Raw genomic sequence first — 25,023 nt, 5'->3', positions numbered from 1 at the left:
ATGCAAATTATTATTCATTACATAGTATTATGCATATTCATTAAATCTATTTAAAAATGGTAGGTACTTTAGTGATACTCACTGACCTTAGTTACAGCAGCACATGAAACTTGGGCTGTCAGCATTATAGCCTGCCAAATGCACAGCACAGATTTACACTAATCAACTATTTACTTAATAAAGTTCAGTAATCTACCTAAATTTTCTTATAGGTGCATGTTAGTAGGCCAAAGGGGTGAAGACCAGTGATCCTGGAAGTTGAAAATCATTTTTGGGCAATAACTGGAGAACACTTTGGCACACGGTTGTCAAACTTTACTGGATGATGGCCTGTTGTCAGTAAACGCCACCTTACTGTTTTGACTGTCAGTTGGTCAAAGGCCAAGGTAACAATGATTGCCCAGTAACAAGTTACACTTTGGCTGACAGTCATTAAACTTCATAGAATGATTGCCCATTATGATAATTATATGAGCAGCGCATCCGTGCAGTCTGGTCAGGATCCATGCTGGTCGTTTTCAAAGCCTATTGCAATTAGAGAAACCATTAGCGAACAGCATTGATCCTGACCAGACTGTGCGGATGCTCAGGGTGGTCTGAATCCATGCTGGTCGCAAAGCCACTATGTTGGTTTTCTCATGGCATGGCTCATGTTCTTTTTAACTTTTACAAACAGCTTTCAGTGTTTTGCGTTTATTCAATGTTTTGTCCATTCTTATTCTTATGACCTTAAAAGGTTCTGGCTATGTTGACCGTAAGATAAAAAACTGTATTATTATAGGATAACTGGCTGTGGTTTGTAGATGACCCTTTCTATTTATCAAACATGTCAGGTCAAAGCAAGCTCAAACACAAATGCCCCTCACCGCTAAGTTTTCAAAACAGAATTCTTTCATTTGAGGAAATCTTTTAGAAGAATCAAGTAACCTCATGGGGCGGGGTCAATTTGATCCAGGGGGTCATGATTTGAACAAATTTTGTAGAAGTCTACTAGGCAATGCTACATGTCAAATATCTAAGATCTAGGCCTTCTGGTTTATTTTTAGAAAATTTTTGAAGATTTTCCTATGTAAAATCAAGTGACCCCTGGGGCGGGGTCAATTTTGACCCCAGGGGTCATGATTTGAACAAATTTTGTAGAGGTCCACTAGGCAATGCTACATGTCAAATATCTAAGATCTAGGCCTTCTGGTTTATTTTTAGAAAATTTTGAAGATTTTCCTATGTACAATCAAGTAACCCCATGGAGCGGAGTCAATTTTGTCCCGGGGGTCATAATTTGAACAAATTTTGTAGAAGTCTACTAGGCAAAGCAACATGTTAAATATCTAAGATCTAGGCCTTCTGGTTTATTTTTAGAAATTTATGAAGATTTCCCTATGTACAAGCAAGGAACCCCTGGGGCTGGGTCAGTTTGACCCTGGGGGTTCAAGATTTGAACAAATTTTGTAGAGGTCCACTAGGCAATGCTACATGTGAAATATCTAAGCTCTAGGCATTCATGGTTCATTTTTAGAAAATTTTGAAGATTTTCCTATGTAAAATCAAGTGACCCCTGGGGTGGGGCCAATTTTACCCCGGGGGTCATGATTTGAACAAATTTTGTAGAAGTCTACTAGGCAATGTTACATATCAAATATCTAAGATCTAGCCCTTCTGGTTTATTTTTAGCAAATTTTTTGAAGGTTTTCCTATGTAAAATCAAGTGACCCCTGGGGCGGGGTCAATTTTGACCCCAGGGGTCATGATTTGAACAAATTTTGTAGAGGTCCACTAGGCAATGCTACATGTGAAATATCTAAGCTCTAGGCCTTCTGGTTTATTTTTAGAAAAATTTTGAAGATTTTCCTATGTAAAATCAAGTGACCCCTGGGGTGGGGCCAATTTTACCCCAGGGGTCATGATTTGAACAAATTTTGTAGAAGTCTACTAGGCAATGTTACATATCAAATATCTAAGATCTAGGCCTTCTGGTTTATCTTTAGCAAATTTATGAAGATTTCCCTATGTACAATCAAGGAACCCCTGGGGCTGGGTCAGTTTGACCCTGGGGGGATCAAGATTTGAACAAATTTTGTAGAGGTCCACTAGGCAATGCTACATGTGAAATATCTAAGCTCTAGGCCTTCTGGTTTATTTTTAAAAAATTTTGAAGATTTTTCTATGTACAATCAAGTAACCCCATGGGGCGGGGTCAATTTGATCCAGGGGGTCATGATTTGAACAAATTTTGTAGAAGTCTACTAGGTTATGCTACATGTCAAATATCTAAGATCTAGGCCTTCTGGTTTATTTTTAGAAAATTTTTGAAGATTTTCCTATGTAAAAGCAAGTGACCCCTGGGGCGGGGTCAATTTTGACCCCAGGGGTCATGATTTGAACAAATTTTGTAGAGGTTCACTAGGCCTTCTGGTTTATTTTTAGAAAATTTTGAAGATTTTCCTATGTACAATCAGGTAACCCCATGGAGCGGGGTCAATTTTGTCCGGGGGGTCATAATTTGAACAAATTTTGTAGAAGTCTACTAGGCAATGCAACATGTCAAAAATCTAAGATCTAGGCCTTCTGGTTTATTTTTAGAAATTTATGAAGATTTCCCTATGTACAATCAAAGAACCCCTGGGGCTGGGTCAGTTTGACCCTGGGGGGGTCAAGATTTGAACAAATTTTGTAGAGGTCCACTAGGCAATGCTACATGTGAAATATCTTAGCTCAAGGCATTCTGGTTTATTTTTAGAAAATTTTGAAGATTTTCCTATGTAAAATCAAGTGACCCCTGGGGTGGGGCCAATTTTACCCCGGGGGTCATGATTTGAACAAATTTTGTAGAAGTCTACTAGGCAATGTTACATATCAAATATCTAAGATCTAGGCCTTCTGGTTTATTTTTAGCAAATTTATGAATTTTTTTGGAAGATTTTCTGATGTACAATCAAGTAACCCCATGGGGCGGGGTCAATTTGATTCCGGGGGTCATGATTTGAACAAATTTTGTAGAAGTCCACTAGGCAATGCTACATTTCAAATATCTAAGATCTAGGCCTTCTGGTTTATTTTTAGAAAATTTTTGAAGATTTTCCTATGTAAAATCAAGTGACCCCTGGGGCGGGGTCAATTTTGACCCCGGGGGTCGTGATTTGAACAAATTTTGTAGAGGTCCACTAGGCAATGCTACATGTCAAATATCTAAGATCTAGGCCTTCTGGTTTAAAAAATTTTGAAGATTTTTCTATGTACAATCAAGTAACCCCATGGGGAAGGGTCAATTTGACCCCTGGGGTCATGATTTGAACAAATTTTGTAGAGGTCCACTAGGCAATGCTACATTTGAAATATCTAAGCTCTAGGCTTCTGGTTTATTTTTAGAAATTTTTTGAAGATTTTGCTATGTAAAATCAAGTGACCCCTGGGGCAGGGTCAATTTTGACCCCAGGGGTCATGATTGAACAAATTTTGTAGAGGTCCACTAGGCAATGCTACATGTCAAATATCTAAGATCTAGGCCTTCTGGTTTATTTTTTTAAAACTTTTGAAGATTTTCCTATAGAAATCTATGTAAAATCAAGTGACCCCTGGGGCGGGGTCAATTTTGACCCCGGGATCATGATTTGAACAACTTTAGTAGAGGTCCACTAGGTAATGCTACATGTCAAATATCTAAGCTCTAGGGCTTCTGGTTTTTGAGAAGAAGATTTTTTAAGATTTTCCTATGTAAAATCAAGTGACCCCTGGGGCGGGGTCAATTTTGACCCCGGGGTCATGATTTGAACAAACTTGGTAGAGGTCCACTAGGCAATGCTTCACACGTATCTAAGCTCTAGGGCTTCTGGTTTTTGAGAAGAAGATTTTTAAAGTTTTTCCTTTCGGTTGCCATGGTAACCAGAGTTCAGCCTGGAATTCAATTCTTTGAAAAAAATTTGTAGAGCTTCACCAAAGGAAAATTCCTGTGAAGTTTGGATGAAATTGGCCTAGCGGTTTATGAGGAGATGGCGTTTAAAGTAAAAGTTTACGGATAACGGACGCCGGACGGTGAGTGATCAGAATAGCTCACCCTGAGCCTTTGGCTCTGGTGAGCTAAAAATGTGGGGATGGGATGTGGGGAGTGGGTTGGGGTAATGTGGATGTGAGCTTGAAGGAATTCGGTACAAAGGGACAAAATGAAATAATCTTTATATATTGCCTGCTGCTTTCTATGTACTGGGTTTCATGAAAATATCTGTTATGACAGGTTCTACCGTTTGGGGCTGACAGAAGGTAAGGCATATGGATGAGCAGAGTTTTTCACATTGTCTCCTATCTATAATTTACCAAATTTCATGAAATATTCTCTTGTACTTTCAGTTTTAAGTAGAATTGAGTAAATCCATCTTCATGTAATTTACATACACTATCAGTACCAGGTACATTTTTGTACATCAACAAAAGAAAAAGATATAATAATATAAGTTTGTGCAAAAAAGTGCAGAGACAACAGTAACTGTACCAATGAAACTTACTTAATTGATGACTACTATTTTCATGACCAAAAGTAATATGAGCTGCACTATGAGAAAACCAACATAGTGCATTTGTGACCAGCATGGATCCAGACCAGACTGCGCGGATGGATCCATGCAGTTCGCTTTCAAAGCCTATTGCAATTAAAGAAACCGTTAGCGAACAGCATGGATCCTGACCAGACTTCGCAGACTGGTCTGGATCCATGCAGGTCGCAAATGCACTATGTTGGTTTTCTCATGGTGTGGCTCAATTATGTAAATTTCAGATACTGTGAAATCATTTCATCTCGTGAACATTTATTTTAATTTCATGGTTTGTCCAAAAAAGGTTACTTTGTGTATGAAGTATGAATATGAAAATAAATATGTTAGAGCAGTCTGGTTAAATAAATGAAAAGTTTTGCTTGAGAAATGTGTCTTCTTATTGAAGGTGATCTTGATCACAATTTATTCATTTAGATATTTGTCATTTTACAAAATCATATATTTCGTCACCACAGGTAAACAAATTGAACAAAAACTGGCTAGCTTCGTAAAATTGATGTAGATTGTTCTAATGAAAAATATGCAATAGAGAAAGAACACATAAATTTTTGTCGTTTTTGACGTCAGTGGCTAGAAAAAATGATGTAAATGTGAACAAGATATGTAACAACCTTGTAACATAATTTCACACAGCACTTCCAGATAAACTGATACAAACAGTGTCAATGTTTATACAATCATGTTGTCTTAAAAGTGTGAGTAATAATATTTAGGCCGTAATTAAAAAATTGTTAGTTTGCGGTATCGCAACCCAAAGTTTTTTGTGTAGGTAGGGAATTTTTTTTTTCAAATATAATCATATAGTGAAAAAAATTTCATCTGACTGGCCTGTAAAACAAGAGTTGTCTAAGGACAGCAACGCTTGACTATTCAACAGCCTTGTCAAGTGAAAGAATATTAAAGTCCAAAAAGGGCATAATTTTGTAAAATTGCAACACAGGATTAAGGAACCTGTACAATCCATATCAGCTCATGACAATGGACAATTGTGTGAAGTTTCAATCCATTCCCATTAGTGGATAATAAAAAGAAGAAAATTAAATAAAGGGAGATAATTCAAAAACTAGGTCAGGTAGAGTTATGGTTCTTTGACAATGCACTTCCCTTCAATGGCCTCTATCATTTTGTGAAGTTTCAATGAAATGCAATTAATACTTTTCAAGTAATGCTCCGGACAAGCCTTATTTTGTATAATAAAGGGAGATAATTCAAAAACTAGGTAAGGTAGTTATAATTCTTTGACACTGCACTTTATCTCAATGGCCTCTATATGTGAAGTTTCAATCAAATGCCATTAATACTTTTCAAGTTATATTCCGGACAAAAGTGTGACGGACGGACAGATGAAAATGCTACCCACAGATTCCTTCGTAAGATCTAGTATTTCAGTCAGGTTGAAAGGACTGCAAACATTGTGCATTCAAATAAATTAACAAAAACTATTAAAATTTGCAGAAAATTTATTATTCATGTAACACTAAACAATAACTGTGAAGATTAAAAAACATGTCATTTACAAGAGGACCACGATGGTCCTGAATCGCCACCGTCGTTTTTTCTATTATTTGACATAGTGACCTAGTTTTTGAGCTCATGTGACCCAGTTTTGAATCTGACCTAGATATCATCAAGATAAAAATTCAGACCAATTTTCATACAGATCCCATGAAAAGTATGGCCTCTAGAGAGGTCACAAGGTTTTTTTATTATTTGACCTACTGACCTAGTTATTGATGGCATGTGACCCACTTTCGAATCTGACCTAGATATCATCAAGATGAAGATTCTGACCAATTTTCATGAAGATCCATTGAAAAGTATGGCCTCTAGAGAGGTCACAAGGTTTTTCTAATTTTAGACCTACTGACCTAGTTTTTGACCACAGTTGACCTAGTTTCAAACTTGACCTAGATATCATCAAGATGAACATTCAGACCAACTTTCATACAGATCCCATGAAAAATATGGCCTCTAGAGGGGTCACAAGGTTTTTCTATTATTTGATCTATTGACCTAGTTATTAATGGCACGTGACCCAGTTTCGAACTTGACCTAGATATCATCAAGGTGAACATTCTGACCAAATTTCATGAAGATCCATTCGAAAGTATGGCCTCTATAGAGGTCACAAGGTTTTTCTATTTTTAGACCTACTGACCTAGTTTTTGACCAGAGTTGACCCAGTTTCGAACTTAACCTAGCTATCATCAAGATAAACATTCGGACCAACTTTCATACAGATCCCATGAAAAATATGGCCTCTAGAGAGGTCACAAGGTTTTTCTATTATTTGACCTACTGACCTAGTTATTGATGGCACGTGACCCACTTTCAAACTTGACCTAGATATCATCAAGGTGAACATTCAGACCAATTTTTATGAAGATCCATTCAAAAGTATGGCCTCTAGATAGGTCACAAGGTTTTTCTATTTTTAGATCTACTGACCTAGTTTTTGACCGCAGTTGACCCAGTTTCGTTCTTGACCTAGATATCATCAAGATGAACATTCAGACCAACTTTCATACAGATCCCATGAAAAATATGGCCTCTAGAGAGGTCACAAGGTTTTTCTATTATTTGACCTACTGACCTAGTTTTTGATGGCACATGACCCAGTTTCAAACTTGACCTAGATATCATCAAGGTGAACATTCTGACCAATTTTCATGAAGATCTTATGAAAAATATGGCCTCTAGAGAGGTCACAAGGTTTTTCTATTTTTAGACCTACTGACCTAGTTTTTGACCGCACCTGACCCAGTTTCGAACTTGACCTAGATATCATCAAGATGAACATTCTGACCAACTTTCATAAAGATCCCGTGAAAAATGTGACCTCTAGAGTGGTCACAAGCGAAAGTTTACGGACGGACTGACGACGGACGACGGACGCCGCGCGATCACAAAAGCTCACCTTGTCACTTTGTGACAGGTGAGCTAATAAAACTGTTCAAATGACAAATGAGTACCATAAGAATACTTCAAACATGTAACATGTACACATATTAAACGGTGTAATATGTACACACAATAAATAATGCTTACATAATACAATAAACAATTAGAAATTGATCCAAAGAGTCGGCAACTCTTTAACACAGAAAAGAAACACATAAATCTAGTTTGAAAAAACAAATAATTTATATGTTATTCAAAGAATCTAAATAATACAGTCACTGTGACACTTGCTCCGGAGACCACTTGCATGAAGAGACCACTTTTTCACTTCCAATTAGTTAAGAACAAAATTATAATGAGCCACGCCATGAGAAAACCAACATAGTGGCTTTGCAACCAGCATGGATCCAGACCAGCCTGCGCATCTGCGTAGTCTGGTCAAGATCCATGCTGTTCGCTTTCAAAGCCTATTGCAATTAGAGGAATGTGCAGGCTGGTCTGGATCCATGCTGGTCGCAAAGCCACTATGCTGGTTTTCTCATGGCATGGCTCATATATTATTTCGAAAGACCATTTGTGCTAATAGACCACTTTTCCCCCTTCCCTTAGGTGGCCTCTAAATGCATGTATAGTTTGATTTTGATGTTTGAGAATTCAACTTTTAGACTTGTCTGCTGATTACGGAAATCAGCATGATTTACTAAGCGTTATTTAGGTAAGAACCACTATCATACCAAATAACATTACCTAAATAACGCACCATTCCATTATTAGAAGTACAAAAACATCGCTGACCTCAAAACTGAACTATACTGTCAGTCACATTTGTATATGATGTAAAACATCGCCCCAGTGCAAATATAAATCAATAGTATTGACATATATATTAAGCAGTTTTTTGCACTTAAGTGACAATACATTAAGCTTGTTCATAACAATTCAACAATTAAAAAAAAAAAAAAGAAAAAAAAAATATATAAATTTTTTGATTGCACTCTTTATATTTTGATTTTTTCATTTTAGAAAATCCGTTACTATATACACAAAATTACATTAAAACAATCGATTAAATTGAGAATTATTTGGAAAACTGGCATTATACATTTTCAAATTTAACAAAATTGAAAGTTAATATATCAGAATATTTAACAAAAAGAGGTTTTTTTTTTTTTATTTCATGTGAAATCAATGACAGAAAAGGACTGGCAAATCCATGAATCGTTTATTTTGCTGATCCTATTCTGTCGTTCATTTCACACAAACTCCAAAAATTAATTTCTTATATTTGCTTTCCATTTGTAAATAAGGTTATGTCACAAATTGCACACAATGTCATTTTGTAACATTTAACATTAAAATCAGCTTCTCAGCCATTATTTTCACCAGATGGAACAAGCATGACTTTATTTAAGGAGCGTTTCACCCCCCCCCCCCCCCCCCCCCCCCCCCCCGACTATAATGCAGACGTCTTTAAAACAGCTACCCGTTATCACTAAACAGCATTGTCGTGACTTTGGAGCCTTTCCTTTTGTTGTTCATACAAATTGAACATCATAATTTTCAAAAAGACTATAGTACAGCTTAAAGTGGATGAATCTTAACAACTATAGCCCTATATTTCTGTTGGTATTATGACCTAAATTAACCTTTTTTTAAAAAAGAAAAAGTTGGGAAAATTTATTTTTTTTGTTGAAAAAAAGTTGGGGACAAATAGGAGGAGGGGGTTAATTAGAGTATTGGGTATTAAAATATGTATACTTAAAAATCAATTTTATGCAACAAAAAATTAAAAAACGCACCCACAGTACAAATATTAAAAAAAAATTAAGCAACTACATTTAACATGAGTTAGTAAGTGAATGCTGATTTAGAGATAATGCTTTTATTTAAATATCACCATTTAATGTTAAAATGTTTAGACTTTATTTCAAATACTGATGAGAAACATTTTTACACATACAAATATCACATCTAAAGAAAAGAAAATGGCTGAAAAGTAACATTCAGCATATTTTACAAATTAAAGTTAAAATGACACAGTTTTAAAACAAATTCTTGAAAATAAAAGTTGAAGCTGAACATGAACTACATATATTAATTACTCTTGTAATGAAATTATGAGCATGTAAGCTTGAATTAAAGTATTGCAAGCTAAATGTAAGCATAAGGTATAACATGATGAGCATGTAAGTTCATGGAAAACATGACGAGCATGTAAGTTCATGGAAAACATGATGAGCATGTAAGTGGGAAGCATGAGGTATAACATGATGAGCATGGAAACATGGGGTATAACATGATGTGCATGTAAGCATGGGGTATAACATGATGAGCATGTAAGTTCATGGAAAACATGATGAGCATGTAAGTGGGAAGCATGAGGTATAACATGATGAGCATGGAAACATGGGGTATAACATGATGTGCATGTAAGCATGGGGTATAACATGATGAGCATGTAAGTTCATGGAAAACATGATGAGCATGTAAGTGGGAAGCATGAGGTATAACATGATGAGCATGGAAACATGGGGTATAACATGATGTGCATGTAAGCATGGGGTATAACATGATGAGCATGTAAGTTCATGGAAAACATGATGAGCATGTAAGTGGGAAGCATGAGGTATAACATGATGAGCATGGAAACATGGGGTATAACATGATGTGCATGTAAGCATGGGGTATAACATGATGAGAATGGAAACATGTAGTCTGGCTACTGACTAGGTAATCTTTTTCTTTTAGAAAAAATAATTCTTTTATACATCCTTTTATACATTCTGACTTCATCAGTCTTGGCTCTGATTCTGTATGTTTTGAGAAGAAAAGGGACATAATTATATAAACTTCGAATAGCCTCAGGAGTTATCTCCTGTGAACAAAACAGGGTCTGAACACAGACTAGGAAACATGAGGTATAACACGATGTGCATGCAAGCATGAGGTATAACATGGTGAGCATGACATTGTAAGCATGGGGTATAACATGGTGAGCATGACATTGTAAGCATGGGGTATAACATGGTGAGCATGACATTGTAAGCATGGGGTATAACATGATTAGCATGTAAGCACGTGGTATACAATGATGAGCATGTAAGCATGTGGTATTACGTGATTGTGGATTCAATTAAAATACCAATCTTAAATAAAATATGCCATTTTTGTTAGTTGTATCATATATCAGCAAGATAAGTTCCAAGAAAATTAATACCATTGAATCTAAATGTGAGTATCTTGTAAGCATTGAATGACTGATATACATAACAAGGAAGGTAGTTGACTAATACCAAAATGTCAGATAATCCAATTATTTTAAAAAAGACGATATATATAAATTTTGTCAACAAGTTATTTTCAATAAATAAACAGCATTAAAAATGACCTATATGAAATATCTATGTTGCTCCTTTAAAAAATACAAAATATATTCTCATAATGTATTCTCTCTGTTTACATCATAATCTGTTGCTGTAATAGATTGATGCAAAGCTCCATGCGTAAATAAATAGCTGACATTTGTTTTTATGTATAAATAATGCAAATTAGATTATGTTCGAACCTCATTAACTCTAAAACAAAATATACAGCAGTGGCGTAGCTTCCTACAGGCTCTGAGCCCGCACATGCTTACACATATTTTACTTAGAAAAAAAAAAAATTATATATATGCCAAAAATAAAATTCAAACTGAAGGGTTAGCAGATAAAGGTGTATGAAAGACAATATTCCAGCAAAATAAAAGGATTCAAAGACACGGTCCAAAGACCTCCATTTATGTAGTTAATGAAATTTAACAAAAAAGAATAATGAATTCTATAAATGAGATCAAACACAGTCGGCCGAGTGTTGACAGGCGGGTAAGCTCTTTTGTATACTGCTTGGACTGGTAGCCTCATGTGGCAGGGATACATTTCTCGCTGTTGTCAGTTATACATTTTTTTTTTCTTCTTTCAGTTTATAGTATGAAATGCTTTCAATTACCCGGTACATGCTTTGTTATTTTCGATATTTCTATTAAGTTTATTTTAACAGCACATGTATGGAAAATACTTTTAAGCATAACAAAAACTGCAGAACTATCAACTTAATTTTTTCCTCTCAAAATACCTCCAACTGCCTAATAGAGAAGCTTAAAAGTTTCAAAGCAGGCATGATCCTCTGGATCCCCACTAAAAAACTGGTGCTTATACATTGAATTTTGCCAAGCTATGTCTCTGTACAGCTTCACAAACAACCTAAATGCGTGAAAATTCATCCCAAATAAAACACACTGATTTATGTTAAAAATTTTTTTTAAACATTAACATTTAAATACTTCATGTCAATCATCGCTGTTTCAGTTTTGAATATTGTTATTTTCATCCCTTTCAGTTCTTTACATAAATATAACATATATAATTCTTCAATAAACTCATTGTTTTCAACATATTGATAGATTATACCCCCAATAAACTATCTGCTTTCAACATATTTATAAGTTATACCCTAATAAACTCATTGTTTTCAACATATTGATGAATTATACCCCAATAACAAACTCAGTTTTCAACATATTGATGAATTATACCCTAATAAACTCATTGTTTTCAAAATTTTGAACTTAAGTACTGAATCAAGCATGGATGGCAGCATTTTTAACTGACTTTGGCACTGGATAAATCATAGACGACAACACTGCAAACAGTGACTTTGGTACTGAATCAAGCATAGATGAATGATTAACTAATCATGTTCAGTAACCATAATTATTGTAACATGTGAATCAGAATGGGTACATGTACTGACTTAAACAGTCAACTCCTGTTTTCTTACATAAAAATACTCTACATTTGAGCCGTGCCCTGGGAAAACCAACATAGTGGGTTTGCGACCAGCATGGATCCAGACCAGCCTGCGCATCCGCGCAGTCTGGTCAGGATCCATGCTGTTCGCTTTTAAAGCCTATTGGAATTGGAGAAACTGTTAGCAAACAGCATGGATCCTGACCAGACTGCGCAGGCTGGTCTGGATCCATGCTGGTCACAAACGCACTATGTTGGTTTTCTCATGGCACGGCTCATTTAATTTAACAGTCCCATATTCATAATATGAGTGACACCACATTTCTGCACTCGGTACAATTAGGTAGACTCAACTCATGTTATTAATCACCATTAAATTTGGTACATATTTCACTCTGTATTCAATTTACAATTTCACTTCACCCTCCAAAATGTGGGACACATTAATTAATTTCCACATTGTTTTAGTTACTAATTTCGTCAAGTGTGCATTTTACTATACTGAGTGAAATACTGTACTCTGTTAATAGTGTTTACAATCGCACTGACACAGTTTAGGCCATATGGTGACTATTTCCAGTTTTTGATGATGAAGGAAGACTGCGGGTACCCATACATGCATTGTTTTAAGCATGAATGGTCACCTGGGTAGAATCATTGACATTCCGTAAGGCAACTGGATGACTTCCTCACATGAAGAATTCTACAGTGTAAGACACCCCAGGCAAGGTTTCAAATAAACACTGATGAGGGGCAAGTCATTTGAAGTCAGTGAAGTCTCGGCCACAGAGGACCCTAGTGTACTTTGTTAGATACTGTACTATCTGGCAGTTTTGTCACAGGTATTTCCATTACTTCCATACCTAGAACCGTTAGTAGAAGCGTCGTTAGTAGAAGCATCGCTGTTCGTTAGCCCAGCCTGGCTATCATATCTGTCATAAACACTCATTTGTAAAGCTTGGAATTTTATCTGATTTCTAGTGTTGATGGCACCAAAAACAAAATATCCAACACCTGAACCTATAAATACAAACAAAAATAATATTTAGCAATGTTTTGCTGATCGTATTCCATTCATTGGGCAGCAATAACAAATAACATTTAAGTACCGTGAAAGAATTACTTTCCATGGTGGACTTATTATCCACTTATTATTCAAAGCGGGGTGTTCACCAAAAATTTACTGATTGAATAGCAAACAGTGCAGACCATGATCAGCCTGCACATCTGTGCAGGCTGATCTTGGTCTGTACCGGTTGCAAAGGCAGAATCACTTGCCGCCAGCAGGCTAAAGGTTAACGCAGTTATACATTGATGCACATACTACTGTATGGTTTCATTTTGAGACGGCTGTATTCCTTCTACATGACTGTACCTATTCAATCTTTTTATTTTAACTATTAAGAACAGTGAGAAAAGTGGGACAAACAATTGAAAACATCAGTAGCTGTGACTGGGTGTTAATTTCGCTGTCTATCAATGCATTCAATCTATCATTACACCAAAATATTTGACAAGCTTTATCAGCATCCTGCTTAACCTTCTACCTAGTTAATTTCTAAAATGGACTGGTCCATCATTCAGTTTGGGCAATACCATTTATTATTCAAAGGGGTGTTCACTGAAAATCTACTGACTGAGCAGCAAACGTGCAGGCTGATCTTGGTCTGCACTGGTTGCAAAGGCAGAATCACTTGCCAGCAGGCTAAAGGTTAAATGAGCCGCATCATGGGAAAACCAACATAGTGGCTTTGCGACCAGCATGGATCCAGACCAGCCTGCGCATCCGCGCAGTCTGGTCAGGATCCATGCTGTTTGCTAACAGTTTCTCCAATCCCAATAGGCTTTAAAAGCGAACAGCATGGATCCTGACCAGACTGCGCGGATGCGTAGGCTGGTCTGGATCCATGCTGGTCGCAAAGCCACTATGTTGGTTTTCTCATGGAGCGGCTCAAATATTAGCAACATACTTACCTAATATCACAGCTATAAGTATATATGCATCGTAAGACATTACTGCCAACATCAGAAGATATCCCAGAAGTAGATCCACTGAATGTAATAGGTATCCACCTATATGGAACTTTAACCTGAAAAAGTTAAAAAAGGAAGAAATTACAGCAAGCAGTTAGATAAATGGTAAAACGGAAAGATCATCAGAATGTATTAAAGCAGAAATTATGACAGAATACACAATTTGTTTTGTTTCTTGGAAAACAAGCATCTACTTTAAACATTTCCAAACTCTGCATCAATCTACAGTTTCAAACTCTGAACCAGTCTATGGTTTAAAACTCAGCACCAGTCTACAGTTACAAACTGCACCAGTCAAGTTACAAACTCTGCACCAATCTACAGTTCCAATCTGCACCAGTCAAGTTACAAACTCAGCACCAGTCTACAGTTACAAACTGCACCAGTCAAGTTACAAACTCTGCACCAATCTACAGTTCCAATCTGCAGTTTCAAACTCAGCATCAGTCAACAGTTCCAAACTGCACCAGTATATAGTTCCAAACTGCACCAGTCTACACTTCCAAACTGCACAAGTCTACAGTTTCAAACTCAGCGCCAGTTCATTATTCTGCACCAGTCTACAATTCAAAACTTTGCACCAGTCTAAAGTTCCAAATTGCATCGGAGTCTACAGTTTCCAAACTCTGTACCAGTTTACAATTCCAAAATTAAGCATCAGTCTACATCCCAAACTCTGCACCAGTCTAAAGTTCCAAATGATATAGAGGTTGCGATTCCATACTTGTACATGTAAGTGGAGTGTACTAATTACATATAAAAATTAAAAAGCATCTACTAAAAGTTGTCCAACACATTTAAGTGGTTCAGCTAAACCATTTGAATAAATCTGAAAAAGATTCATACAAGAATGCTGTAACATTACGTAAGTTTGGTGAAGATCCACTGAATGCAGTGAGTGGGGCATGAGGTGTCATCTAAAGTTTATTTTTTATTTTTAGCTCTAGCAGCCCCTAAAAGAGGTCAAGCAGAATCACTTTAACAAATTAAATAAAGGACAATACAAGGAAACTACTGACCAAGTTTTGTGAAAATCTGTCAAGTAATTCGATCATACTACTAAGTTTGGTTAAGATCCATCGAGTGGTTTAAGACAAGGCAAGAGTCCTTTAAAGATTTTTCTATTTTTAGCTATGGCCCCTATAAAGGATCAAGCTGAACCATTTGAACATATCTGACAAGAAACTTTACAAGGATTCTACAGACCAATCTGGTGAAGATCTATTACGTGGTTCAACGGACTATGTCATTTTCATTTACGTCATTTAAGCTATTTCTGCACATTTGATAAACCAGAAGTAATGGCATAACATCATTTATCCAGAAAACAATGTAAAGCCTGGATTTGGCATACAGTAATGAAAAGCTTTTCATGAATTAATGGCAACAGGTGAATGAATTTATTACAATGGCATGTCATTTCTATCTTCCAAAATATAATTTCAAAAAAAAATGTCCTAAATTCAGCCCAAAATGCATGGATCTCTTTAATCATTAGCAAACATCTCGAAAACAAGCACACGGACAGACACGTTTTATTTTACCATATTACTAGTATAGATCATGTGTTTATTTTACAACTGAGAAGTTTCATTAAACTCTAAAATCGATGAAGAAAAAATTCTATTTTCAAAAATGTTACCAAAATTGTAAGTGCTTCTGCCTTTGCGACCAGTGCAGACAAAGATCAGCCTGCAGATCTGTGCAGTCTGATCATGGTCTGCACTGTTCGCTATTCAGTCAGTAAAATTTCATTGAACACCTCTTCAAATGATAAATGGCACTGCCCAAATTGAATGATGGACCATTTCATTTAAGAAATGTAGCAGGGTAAGGGTTAAAGGTTCTTCTGTTTCAAGCTTTGGTGGCCCTTATAACTGGTCAAGTAGAAACATTTGAATCACATGAAGAGACGACGATGCAAGAATGCTACAGACCAAGTTTGGTGAAGATACATCACCTGGTTCATGAGATTAAGTTGTTTAAAGGCTTTTCTTTTTTTAAGCTCTAGCAGCCCCTTAAAGGGACCAAGCAAAACCATTTCAATAAATGTGAGAGAAGATATTACAAAGATACTACAGACCAATGAGCAGACGTATTTTATCTTTAGCTCTGGCGGCTACTAAAAGGGGCCAAGCAGAACCATTTGCATAAATATAAAAGCGGTCCATTCGAGAATGCTGCAGACCAAGTTTGGTGAAAGTCTATACTAACTCGCTGACAATCAAGAACAGAATGCCGGTGAAAAATACGACTTAGTGTACAGAAAGGGGCATTCTTTTGTCAAAACAAAGGCATTAAGATTTATAGACCACATGTCATTCAGTAGCTATTATCATGGGGAAGATTATGTATGAAGTCAGGCTGTGATGAGTAATAACTGAAATATAGTCTGCTGCCAACTGATAATAATGTGTCTACATATGACACTCAAACCAACGCCAGAAATCGTGACTTCCGTCATGGCGAGCTAAAAATGCCTTACGCATGATTTGTTTCCTTTTTCTTTCCAAGCATCGTATTTTAAGGAAAAACAGTGAACACCTCAATTTGAACCAAATGAACTATACGCACTTAGGTATGTTATGCTTGTTTAAAAATCAAAAAGGTTAAAGAAAGTTGGGGAGTGTACAATGTTGTTTAAAAACATTAAAAGTTAAGAAAAACAAAGACAATAATTATGTACCATATGAATTATTAATTTTGGCAAAAGGAAGTTTACACGCAATCTTAATTTTGCAAATATATTAAAATCGTGCATAAGTAATTTAGTTTAACTTGGAATGCAAATCTGAATGCAATTTATAAAATATTCGTACACTTTCTATTGTTTCCTGTTACTTTTCTTACGTAATATTTATGTCAGAATTTATACTGTCCAAAATATAAGTCACTTTTGGTGTGAGCAATTTATCGCACCTTCCATAAAAAAGATAAAACAGGCTATCAGTAAGTACTGACAACTTGTTTACTTGTATTACTTACGTCAAACGACACCTTTCAATAATGGCTGAAAATGCATTCAGTACCTGCCCCATCTAAAAACATATACAACTGCACAACAAACATGGAGTTGAAACTTTCTATCTGTCATAATAAAATTTTCAGGATGCAAAATATTAGGTTGACTTTCAAGGATGTGTGTCAGGAGTGTAGGACAAAACCCCCTTTGCTCATTTTTGCATAGGCGGACAAAACACCCTTCATGTTTTTTACAAGGAGGACAAAACCCCCTTCGCACTTTTTTCACGGAGGACAAAACCCCCTTCGCGGTTTTTACAGGGAGGACAAAAACCCCTTCATCCTAGAATGAAAAGGGCAAATTATATAATAATATTTAATTAATCAAACTATCTGAGAGTTATTTAACAATTTACTTTATTATGAACAGTTCAGTGAGAAAAAACATACAATTAACAAATTAACATGTCAATTAATTGAGAAATATTTCACACTTTTTTTCTACAAACTATAATAATTGTATAATTATGTATAGTCTGATTAATCTCAAAGTCATTATGGAACAAACTGTAACAATTGTATATAATAGATTAAGTACATAAATTATCCATACTGCTCCTGAGCTCTCGCCGCGTGCACGTCGCGGAGCAGGCATGCGGCTCTACCGGAAGTGGTCATAACTATATTGAAGACAGCCGGTAGAGTCACAACAAAGGGCGAGGGCAGTGGCCCTAAGAAGGATTGTTTTACCACCTCTTTGTATTGTCATCCTCCACGCTGAACGCTGAGATTGGTACTCCGCAAGGACTACGAGGGACAGCATGACAAGACGCCCGCTGACGCTCTAGGATGGACAGTGAAGGCGCGAATATTCTCGCTCATATGGGACTCCCGGCAGCGAGTATAAATAAAACTACACAACAACAAAATTATCCATATTATAATATATCTTCAAGACATCTTTTTCTATAAATAAAATGATAAATCTTAAAGTGTATTATGATGTTTTCCCATTTGAATCCTTATAAAAAGCAAAGGGGGTTTTGTCCTCCTTGTAAAAAAATGTGAAGGGGGTTTTGTCCTCCTTGTAAAATTCATCGAAGGGGGTTTTGTCCTCCTTGTAAAAAAACATGTAGGGGGTTTTGTCCGCCTATGTAAAAATGAGCGAAGGGGGTTTTGTCCGCAGGGGATTTTGTCCGGATCCTGTGTCAGGAATGGGGGTTAAGTTGACTTTCAAGGATGTGTGTCAGGAATGAGGGTCACTGATAGGTGCAAAATTTATGATCCAAAAGTATTCACGTTTACAATTTATTTATCATTCATTCCCTTGACTTTGATCAAACTCAAAATGCAGCTGTATGTGAAGATATATCATGATCTATCTATAAAACAATGTAAAAACTGGTGAATAGGTGCAAATACATTTATTTGATTAAATTGTTTACTCGATCCTGACTGCATGAGATATGACTGCTTTCAACTCACGTTCACATGAAAATTTAACACTTTTGCTTTTCATCAATGTAACTTGCTTTTAAGATTCTGAAAGTTTTCAGTGGACCTATTACGTCTTAAATAAAAGACACTGTAAAAACCTTTTTTTTTTAAATGTCTAAGACTTTAACGTACAGCATGGGGTTTGACTGAATGGAAGATATCAGAATGTCTGTTTGGTGACATTCAAATTTCCAAATCTTCATCTCATAGAAACAATGAATATACAATGTCATGTACCAATATCATATTGAGTTTTTTTGAAAAAAATAATTGTTTCAAGATATTCAAAAAGTCATGAATATTCATGTGGGACTAACATCATGGATTTCATGGCAGAGTCAATCCACAAAATTTAATTCCTAAGAACAGGTAAAATTCCTGTTTGTTCATGTTCAAAAGCTGAAACCTAAGAAATCATATTCCCACAAATCATAAGTTTTGACCAAATTCATGAAATTTTGTGCCCGCAAAAATAAAATATTTCACCTGATTATTATATTAGGTCTAGATTATAAAAGTTTGGTACAAAGTCACGTACCTCATCTGTCTGACATTGAATGTCCATGATCAACTTGAATGTCAGAATGTATTTATAATTAGAGCTATGCAAGTCTAACGATTTGTAAAGTAAAAGTCTAACCTGTATCAACTGACAAGTTTGAAGTCGAAACTATTATAGATACAGTTCTTTCTCTTAGCAGAATTTTTCAAAGTCACAGCTATTATACATTATACTTTCTGACCTAAAGCAAGGAAAATCTGTCCAGAGCGTACCAGATCTATAGATTATTGTAAGCTCAATACCCGGGCAAGGTATATGCTCTAATTGATGACTGATAAAGAACACTGTGTCTGGAAGCAATCGTCCTCCACCTCTGATTCATGTGGAGAAGCTGGCATTTACTTGCGGAGAACAGGAGAACAGGTTAGTACTGGTACAGAATCTAGGAACACTGGTAAACTGCCTTCCCCTACTTATCTTAAATACTGTTAAAAAACAGATCTAAACCCCAAAACAAACCAACAAACAAACAAATAATGTAAGAGAAGGAAAAAGTTAATGAAAGATGGACAACACCATAACATTTTACATTACATTTTACTTAAAATGGGTGTTAAAGCCCAGAGTAATTATACAAACAAAATATCATTTCAAACTGAAAACACAGATCTTTATGAAATGTATAGTTTGATTTTGATGTTTAAGAGTTCAATTTATAGACTCATCTGCCTACTAGGGAAATCAGAATGATTTACCTTGCATTATTTACTGAATAACTCTACCTAAACAAGAGCTGTCACTAATGGTGACAAATGCCCCCGCAGCACCTTGACCTTTGACCTGGTGACCCCAAAGTCAGTAGGGGTGGTGTACTCAATAAGTACTATCAGCATGTGAAGTTTGAAGGTCCTGGGTGCAGTGGTTCACATGTAAAGTGCCTTCATGCAAAAAGTTAACATTGGCCCCTGTGACCTTGACCTTTGACCTTGTGACCCCAAAGTCAGTAGAGTTGGTGTACTCATAAAATACTATCAGCATGTAAAGTTTGAAGGTCCTGGGTGAAGTGGTTCGCGAGTAAAGTGCCTTCAAGCAAAAAGTTAACGTTGGCCCCTGTGACCTTGACCTTTGACCTGGTGACCCCAAAGTCAGTAGGGGTGGTGTACTCAATAAGTACTATCAGCACGTGAAGATTGAAGGTCCTGGGTGAAGTGGTTTGCGAGTAAAGTGCCCTCATGCAAAAAGTTAACGTTGGCCCCTGTGACCTTGACCTTTGACCTGGTGACCCCAAAGTCAGTAGGGATGGTGTACTCAATAAGTACTATCAGCAGGTGAAGACTGAAGGTCCTGGGTGCAGTGGTTCGCAAGTAAAAAGCCTTCATGCAAAAAGTTAACGTTGGCCCCTGTGACCTTGACCTTTGACCCCAAAGTCAGTAGGGGTGGTGTACTCAATAAGTACTATCAGCATGTGAAGTTTGAAGGTCCTGGGTGCAGTGGTTCGCGAGTAAAGTGCCTCCATGCAAAAAGTTAACGTTGTGATGAACTAACTAACGAACGAACAGACAGTTGAAAACTAATATGCCTCCCTTCGGGGGCATAAAAAACGGATCGTTCCATTATTAAAAGTACAAAATCATCGCTGACCTTGAAACCGAACTATACATTATTCATATTGTTATAAAACATAGAAGTCATGTAACAGCAGAAGGTAATCTAGCACATCTATACACAGTAAAGCATGTAGCAGACACCCAAAAAGTTTTTCCCTCAGGTTTTTTTTTTTTTCAGTTCCTGGCTGCATCCATTACAGCTGGAAAAATTTAATAGTATTACATAAAATTAAAATAATAATAATAATAATTATAATAATTAGGGATGGGAACGAATACTGAAATCAATATTCGAATATTCAGTTTGCCATATTCGAATATTTGGTTTGTTTTAATAGAAGCTTTAAATTCTTATTAAGTGATTAGCATATACACAACGTATTCATTTGTTTAAAGCGTGGATCATCGTACGTAATAAGGCCAGAAAAATGTTTGTTTCAGGTAACCCGATCCTACCTAGCAAAACCCGCCGATCTTAGCGTTTTATTTCACATAAATAAAGTGTAACTAGAACTGTCACAGGAGTGACTCATACCCCCACCATACGGTCTTGTCACAGAAGAATGGCAACCATAAGGAATCTTAAAAATACTTTGGAGTACTTCATCCTGGGCTTCCACATATAAGTAATACTAGTATAATACTAGTATAGTAATACTAGTAAATATACTAAATCTCTAATATTAGAGATACACTAAAAGTGAATACAAAAAAGTGTCTTACCGACCCATGTTACCACGGAAAAATGTTTTTACTTTTTACATAGGACTTATAATAAAAAAGTTAGAAAAATACCTAAAATATTGAAAATCTAAAAATAGGATTTCTAAAAATAGACTAATTCCTGGAACTTAAGGGGAAGAAACTCAGTACAAAGGTTAAAAAAAGGTTACTTCCCTTTGGCTCTAAGCCAATCAGAATGAGATATAGTGAAAATACATCAAAATTAACCTTAAATTCCAGGTAAAAGGGGACACAATTCAAGAAAAATAGTGTCAGAGTTATGCACCTTGTGTCACATGATGTGGGTGATGAGGTGGAACATCTATTTTAAGTCTGAATCAAATCCATTCAGTAGTAATTGAGATATAGTGAAAATACATCAAAATTAACCTTAAATTCTAAGTAAAAAGGGGCATAATTCATGAAAAATTGGTGTCAGAGTTATGCATCTTATGTCACATCATCTGGGTGATGAGGTGGAACATCTATTTTAAGTTTGAATCAAATCCATTTAGTAATAACTGAGATATAGTGAAAATACAACAAAATTAACCTTAAATTTTAAGTAAAAGGGGACATAATTCATGAAAACTTGGTGTCAGAGTTATGCACCTTGTGTCACATGATGTGGCCACATGATGTGGGTGATGAGGTGGAACATCTATTTTAAGTTTCAATCAAATCCATTCAGTAGTAACTGAGATAAAGTGAAAATACATCAAAATCAACCTTAAATTCTAAGTAAAAAGGGGCATAATTCATAAAAAAATGGTTTTAGAGTTATGCACCTTATGTCACATGATGTGGGTGATGAGGTGGAACATCTATTTTAAGTTTGAATCAAATCCATTTAGTAATAACTGAGATATAGTGAAAATACAACAAAATTAACCTTAAATTCTAAGTAAAAGGGGACATAATTCATGAAAACTTGGTGTCAAGAGTTATGCACCTTGTGTCACATGATGTGGGTGATAAGGTGGAACATGTATTTTAAGTTTGAATCAAATCCATTTGGTAATAACTGAGATAATAGATTTCGGGACGCGACGGGACGGGACGCGACAAAACTGACTCCTATATACCCCCCTCAAACATGTTTGGTGGGGGTATAAAAATCGTCGTGGAAAAAGCAAGTAAGGCAGACTTCAACCTCCTTCAACACGAACATATGCATCAATCATATGTTATTTCTTGATTTTATTATAAAGTACTTCAAAATTTAATTCGAATACGGCCGATTGCGGATGAAAACCGATTCTGCGGATGGTCTGAAACGTCGTACAAAATATTGTGAAAAGATCAGCAATATCTACAAGTTTGGTATTGTTTTCGAAAAGAAAAAAAAAAATCTACAACTTGTTACATAAAACAGGCGCCAATAAAATGAACAAAAGATATCACATTTACGCCTAATACAAACTGTTCATCCGTGGCAATGACTCCAGGTAATCATGCATTGCAATTTTCTTGTTGATTGGACATCTTTTGACATGCATCTGACACACTGACGCCTGTTGCAAACTGTTAATGTGTAACAATGGCCCCTGCCAATTATGCATTGCTATTGTTAATTGGACATCTTTTGATTCTCAATAAACAAACATGACATGGTTTTATTCTGTAGAATTATCATGCTCATATTACCCAAAATCAACGATACTTATTTTGAAAAAAATATATACAATAATTTATGAATATTCGAATTTAATTTTCATATTCGACGACCGATTTTCGAATATTCGTTCCCATCCCTAATAATAATAAATTCTTTATTTTCAGAAGGTAACATTTGTGTCTAATAGCCTTGAAGAATAGGTAAGGTTTCACTACACACAAAACTGGAAAGAATGGTGTGCCTTGGGTTATGAAAATTTTGTCCAATAATGTTTTAAATTCCAATGTTATATTATCTTACAAAAGTAATGTAACTTCGCAGCAAAAGCAGGGGCCCGTCTTATAAGTGGTCAGCCTTATAATTGAGTATATACAATATCTGACTCACAGTGAACATAGGTTTTAGGCAGCAACCCTAAAATGCGATAGAAGAGGAGAACAAAATTAATGATTTTAGATGTAATGCGTTTTTTTGTTACAAAAACTCAGTGGAGATTGCTGTTGCTAGGCTGAAAGTTATTTGTTTCCTTTTAAGATAACGGTGCAGGTTATGTACATTTTTTTTGCTGCAAACTGACTTATATACTTTGAGGAAGTTGTGCATACACATGCTTTTCGGCAAACTTGTTTGTTCATTTTAAGGTAGTTTTGCATCTTACAGTCTTCATTTTTGCTATAGATAGATTTTTACCACTTTAAGGTAGTGTATGTAATAATCATTTCAATTTATGCTGCAAACTGATTTGTTCATCTTTAAGGTGATCAAGCATGCATGTTACAATTTTTTTGCTGCAAACATCTTTCTTTATCTTTAAGGTAGTTCTCTTTTTTTGCCAACAGATCTGCAGTAATATTTAATAACTGTTAATTAGGATTAATTTATTAGATAATTAGCTTGACAATATTTATGGCATTTAGCTGTAACATCCGTTTCTACCAACATGCATAATCACCTTAAGGTTGTGGGCCCGCAATGACAATCAGCATTTTGGATTCTCTGTAAGCAATTACGGCATTCTCCCGTTTTCACGAAAAGCCACACTTTCCAGAGTTATGGCCCCTTAAACGGACATAATTTGCTATTTTGGCTTGTGAACACGATAGAAACCACATTTTGCAATTAAATTTAATCAAACTTGCACACAACTTATACTGGCATAATATCTCGGTTCCTTTCGAAAACAGGCCAGTAACTCCAGAACACTGGAACCAAGGATGGGATCTGGCCAGTTTTCGAAAGGAATTCAGCTACATTTATGCACAAAATACACCAAATGGCCTAACGAGAAGACGTTATCAAACAGAAATTGGTGAGTGATTTAACGGGTCCATAACCTTAAAAACAAAAGAAGTAATATTTCCTTATTCGTTATCACAATTTACCTTTACATTAACTTCAAAAAATGTACGCAAGTATCATCTAACTTTTTATTTACATTCTTGTTAACAGGAAAGTTGCAGAGAATTACACTTTTGATGTTAACTAATTTATAATGTACTTAATTGCTTAAGCATTTAACATTACTACAGCTTGTTCTTATATCATGGCTAACAATAATTTTCTGTCATTTTATTGCCCGGTACAAGATACACACCTATAAAAATGTCAACTGAACGATACTTAAAAATTTCTAAAATGGTCTGGTCCATCATTCAATTTGGGCAGTGCCATTTATTATTTAAAGGGGTTTTCACTGAAAATTTACAGACTGAATAGTGAACAGTGCAGACCATGATCAGCCTGCACGGATGTACATGCTGATCTTGGTCTGCACTGGTTGCAAAGGCAGAATCACTTGCCATCAGCAGGCTAAAGGTTAAAATTTGTATCTTATACATAAAAGAAAGAA

At 35.8% G+C, this 25,023-nt stretch overlaps 1 protein-coding gene across 3 annotated transcripts in view; it reads right to left on the bottom strand.

Annotated features, from left to right (window-relative positions):
- Nucleotides 1-9,749: 9,749 nt before the first annotated feature.
- LOC123553482 (probable low affinity copper uptake protein 2) overlaps nucleotides 9,750-25,023 on the bottom strand; it is a 34,865-nt gene continuing 19,591 nt past the window's right edge. For all 3 annotated transcript variants that reach the window (XM_045343188.2, XM_045343193.2, XM_045343200.2), the window contains exons 4-5: nucleotides 14,207-14,322; nucleotides 9,750-13,252 (exon numbers count right to left, since the gene is read on the bottom strand). In XM_045343188.2, coding sequence (XP_045199123.2) covers nucleotides 13,053-13,252; nucleotides 14,207-14,322 — 316 coding nt within the window. In that variant the 3' untranslated portion in view covers nucleotides 9,750-13,052. The remainder of the gene's footprint in view (nucleotides 13,253-14,206; nucleotides 14,323-25,023) is intronic.

Source organism: Mercenaria mercenaria, chromosome 15, assembly GCF_021730395.1.
Source record: "Mercenaria mercenaria strain notata chromosome 15, MADL_Memer_1, whole genome shotgun sequence".
In the NCBI taxonomy this organism is placed as follows: Eukaryota; Metazoa; Mollusca; class Bivalvia; order Venerida; family Veneridae; genus Mercenaria; species Mercenaria mercenaria.
Note: the sequence above shows the minus strand (reverse complement) of the source record. Positions and strands in the feature narration are given on the sequence as shown.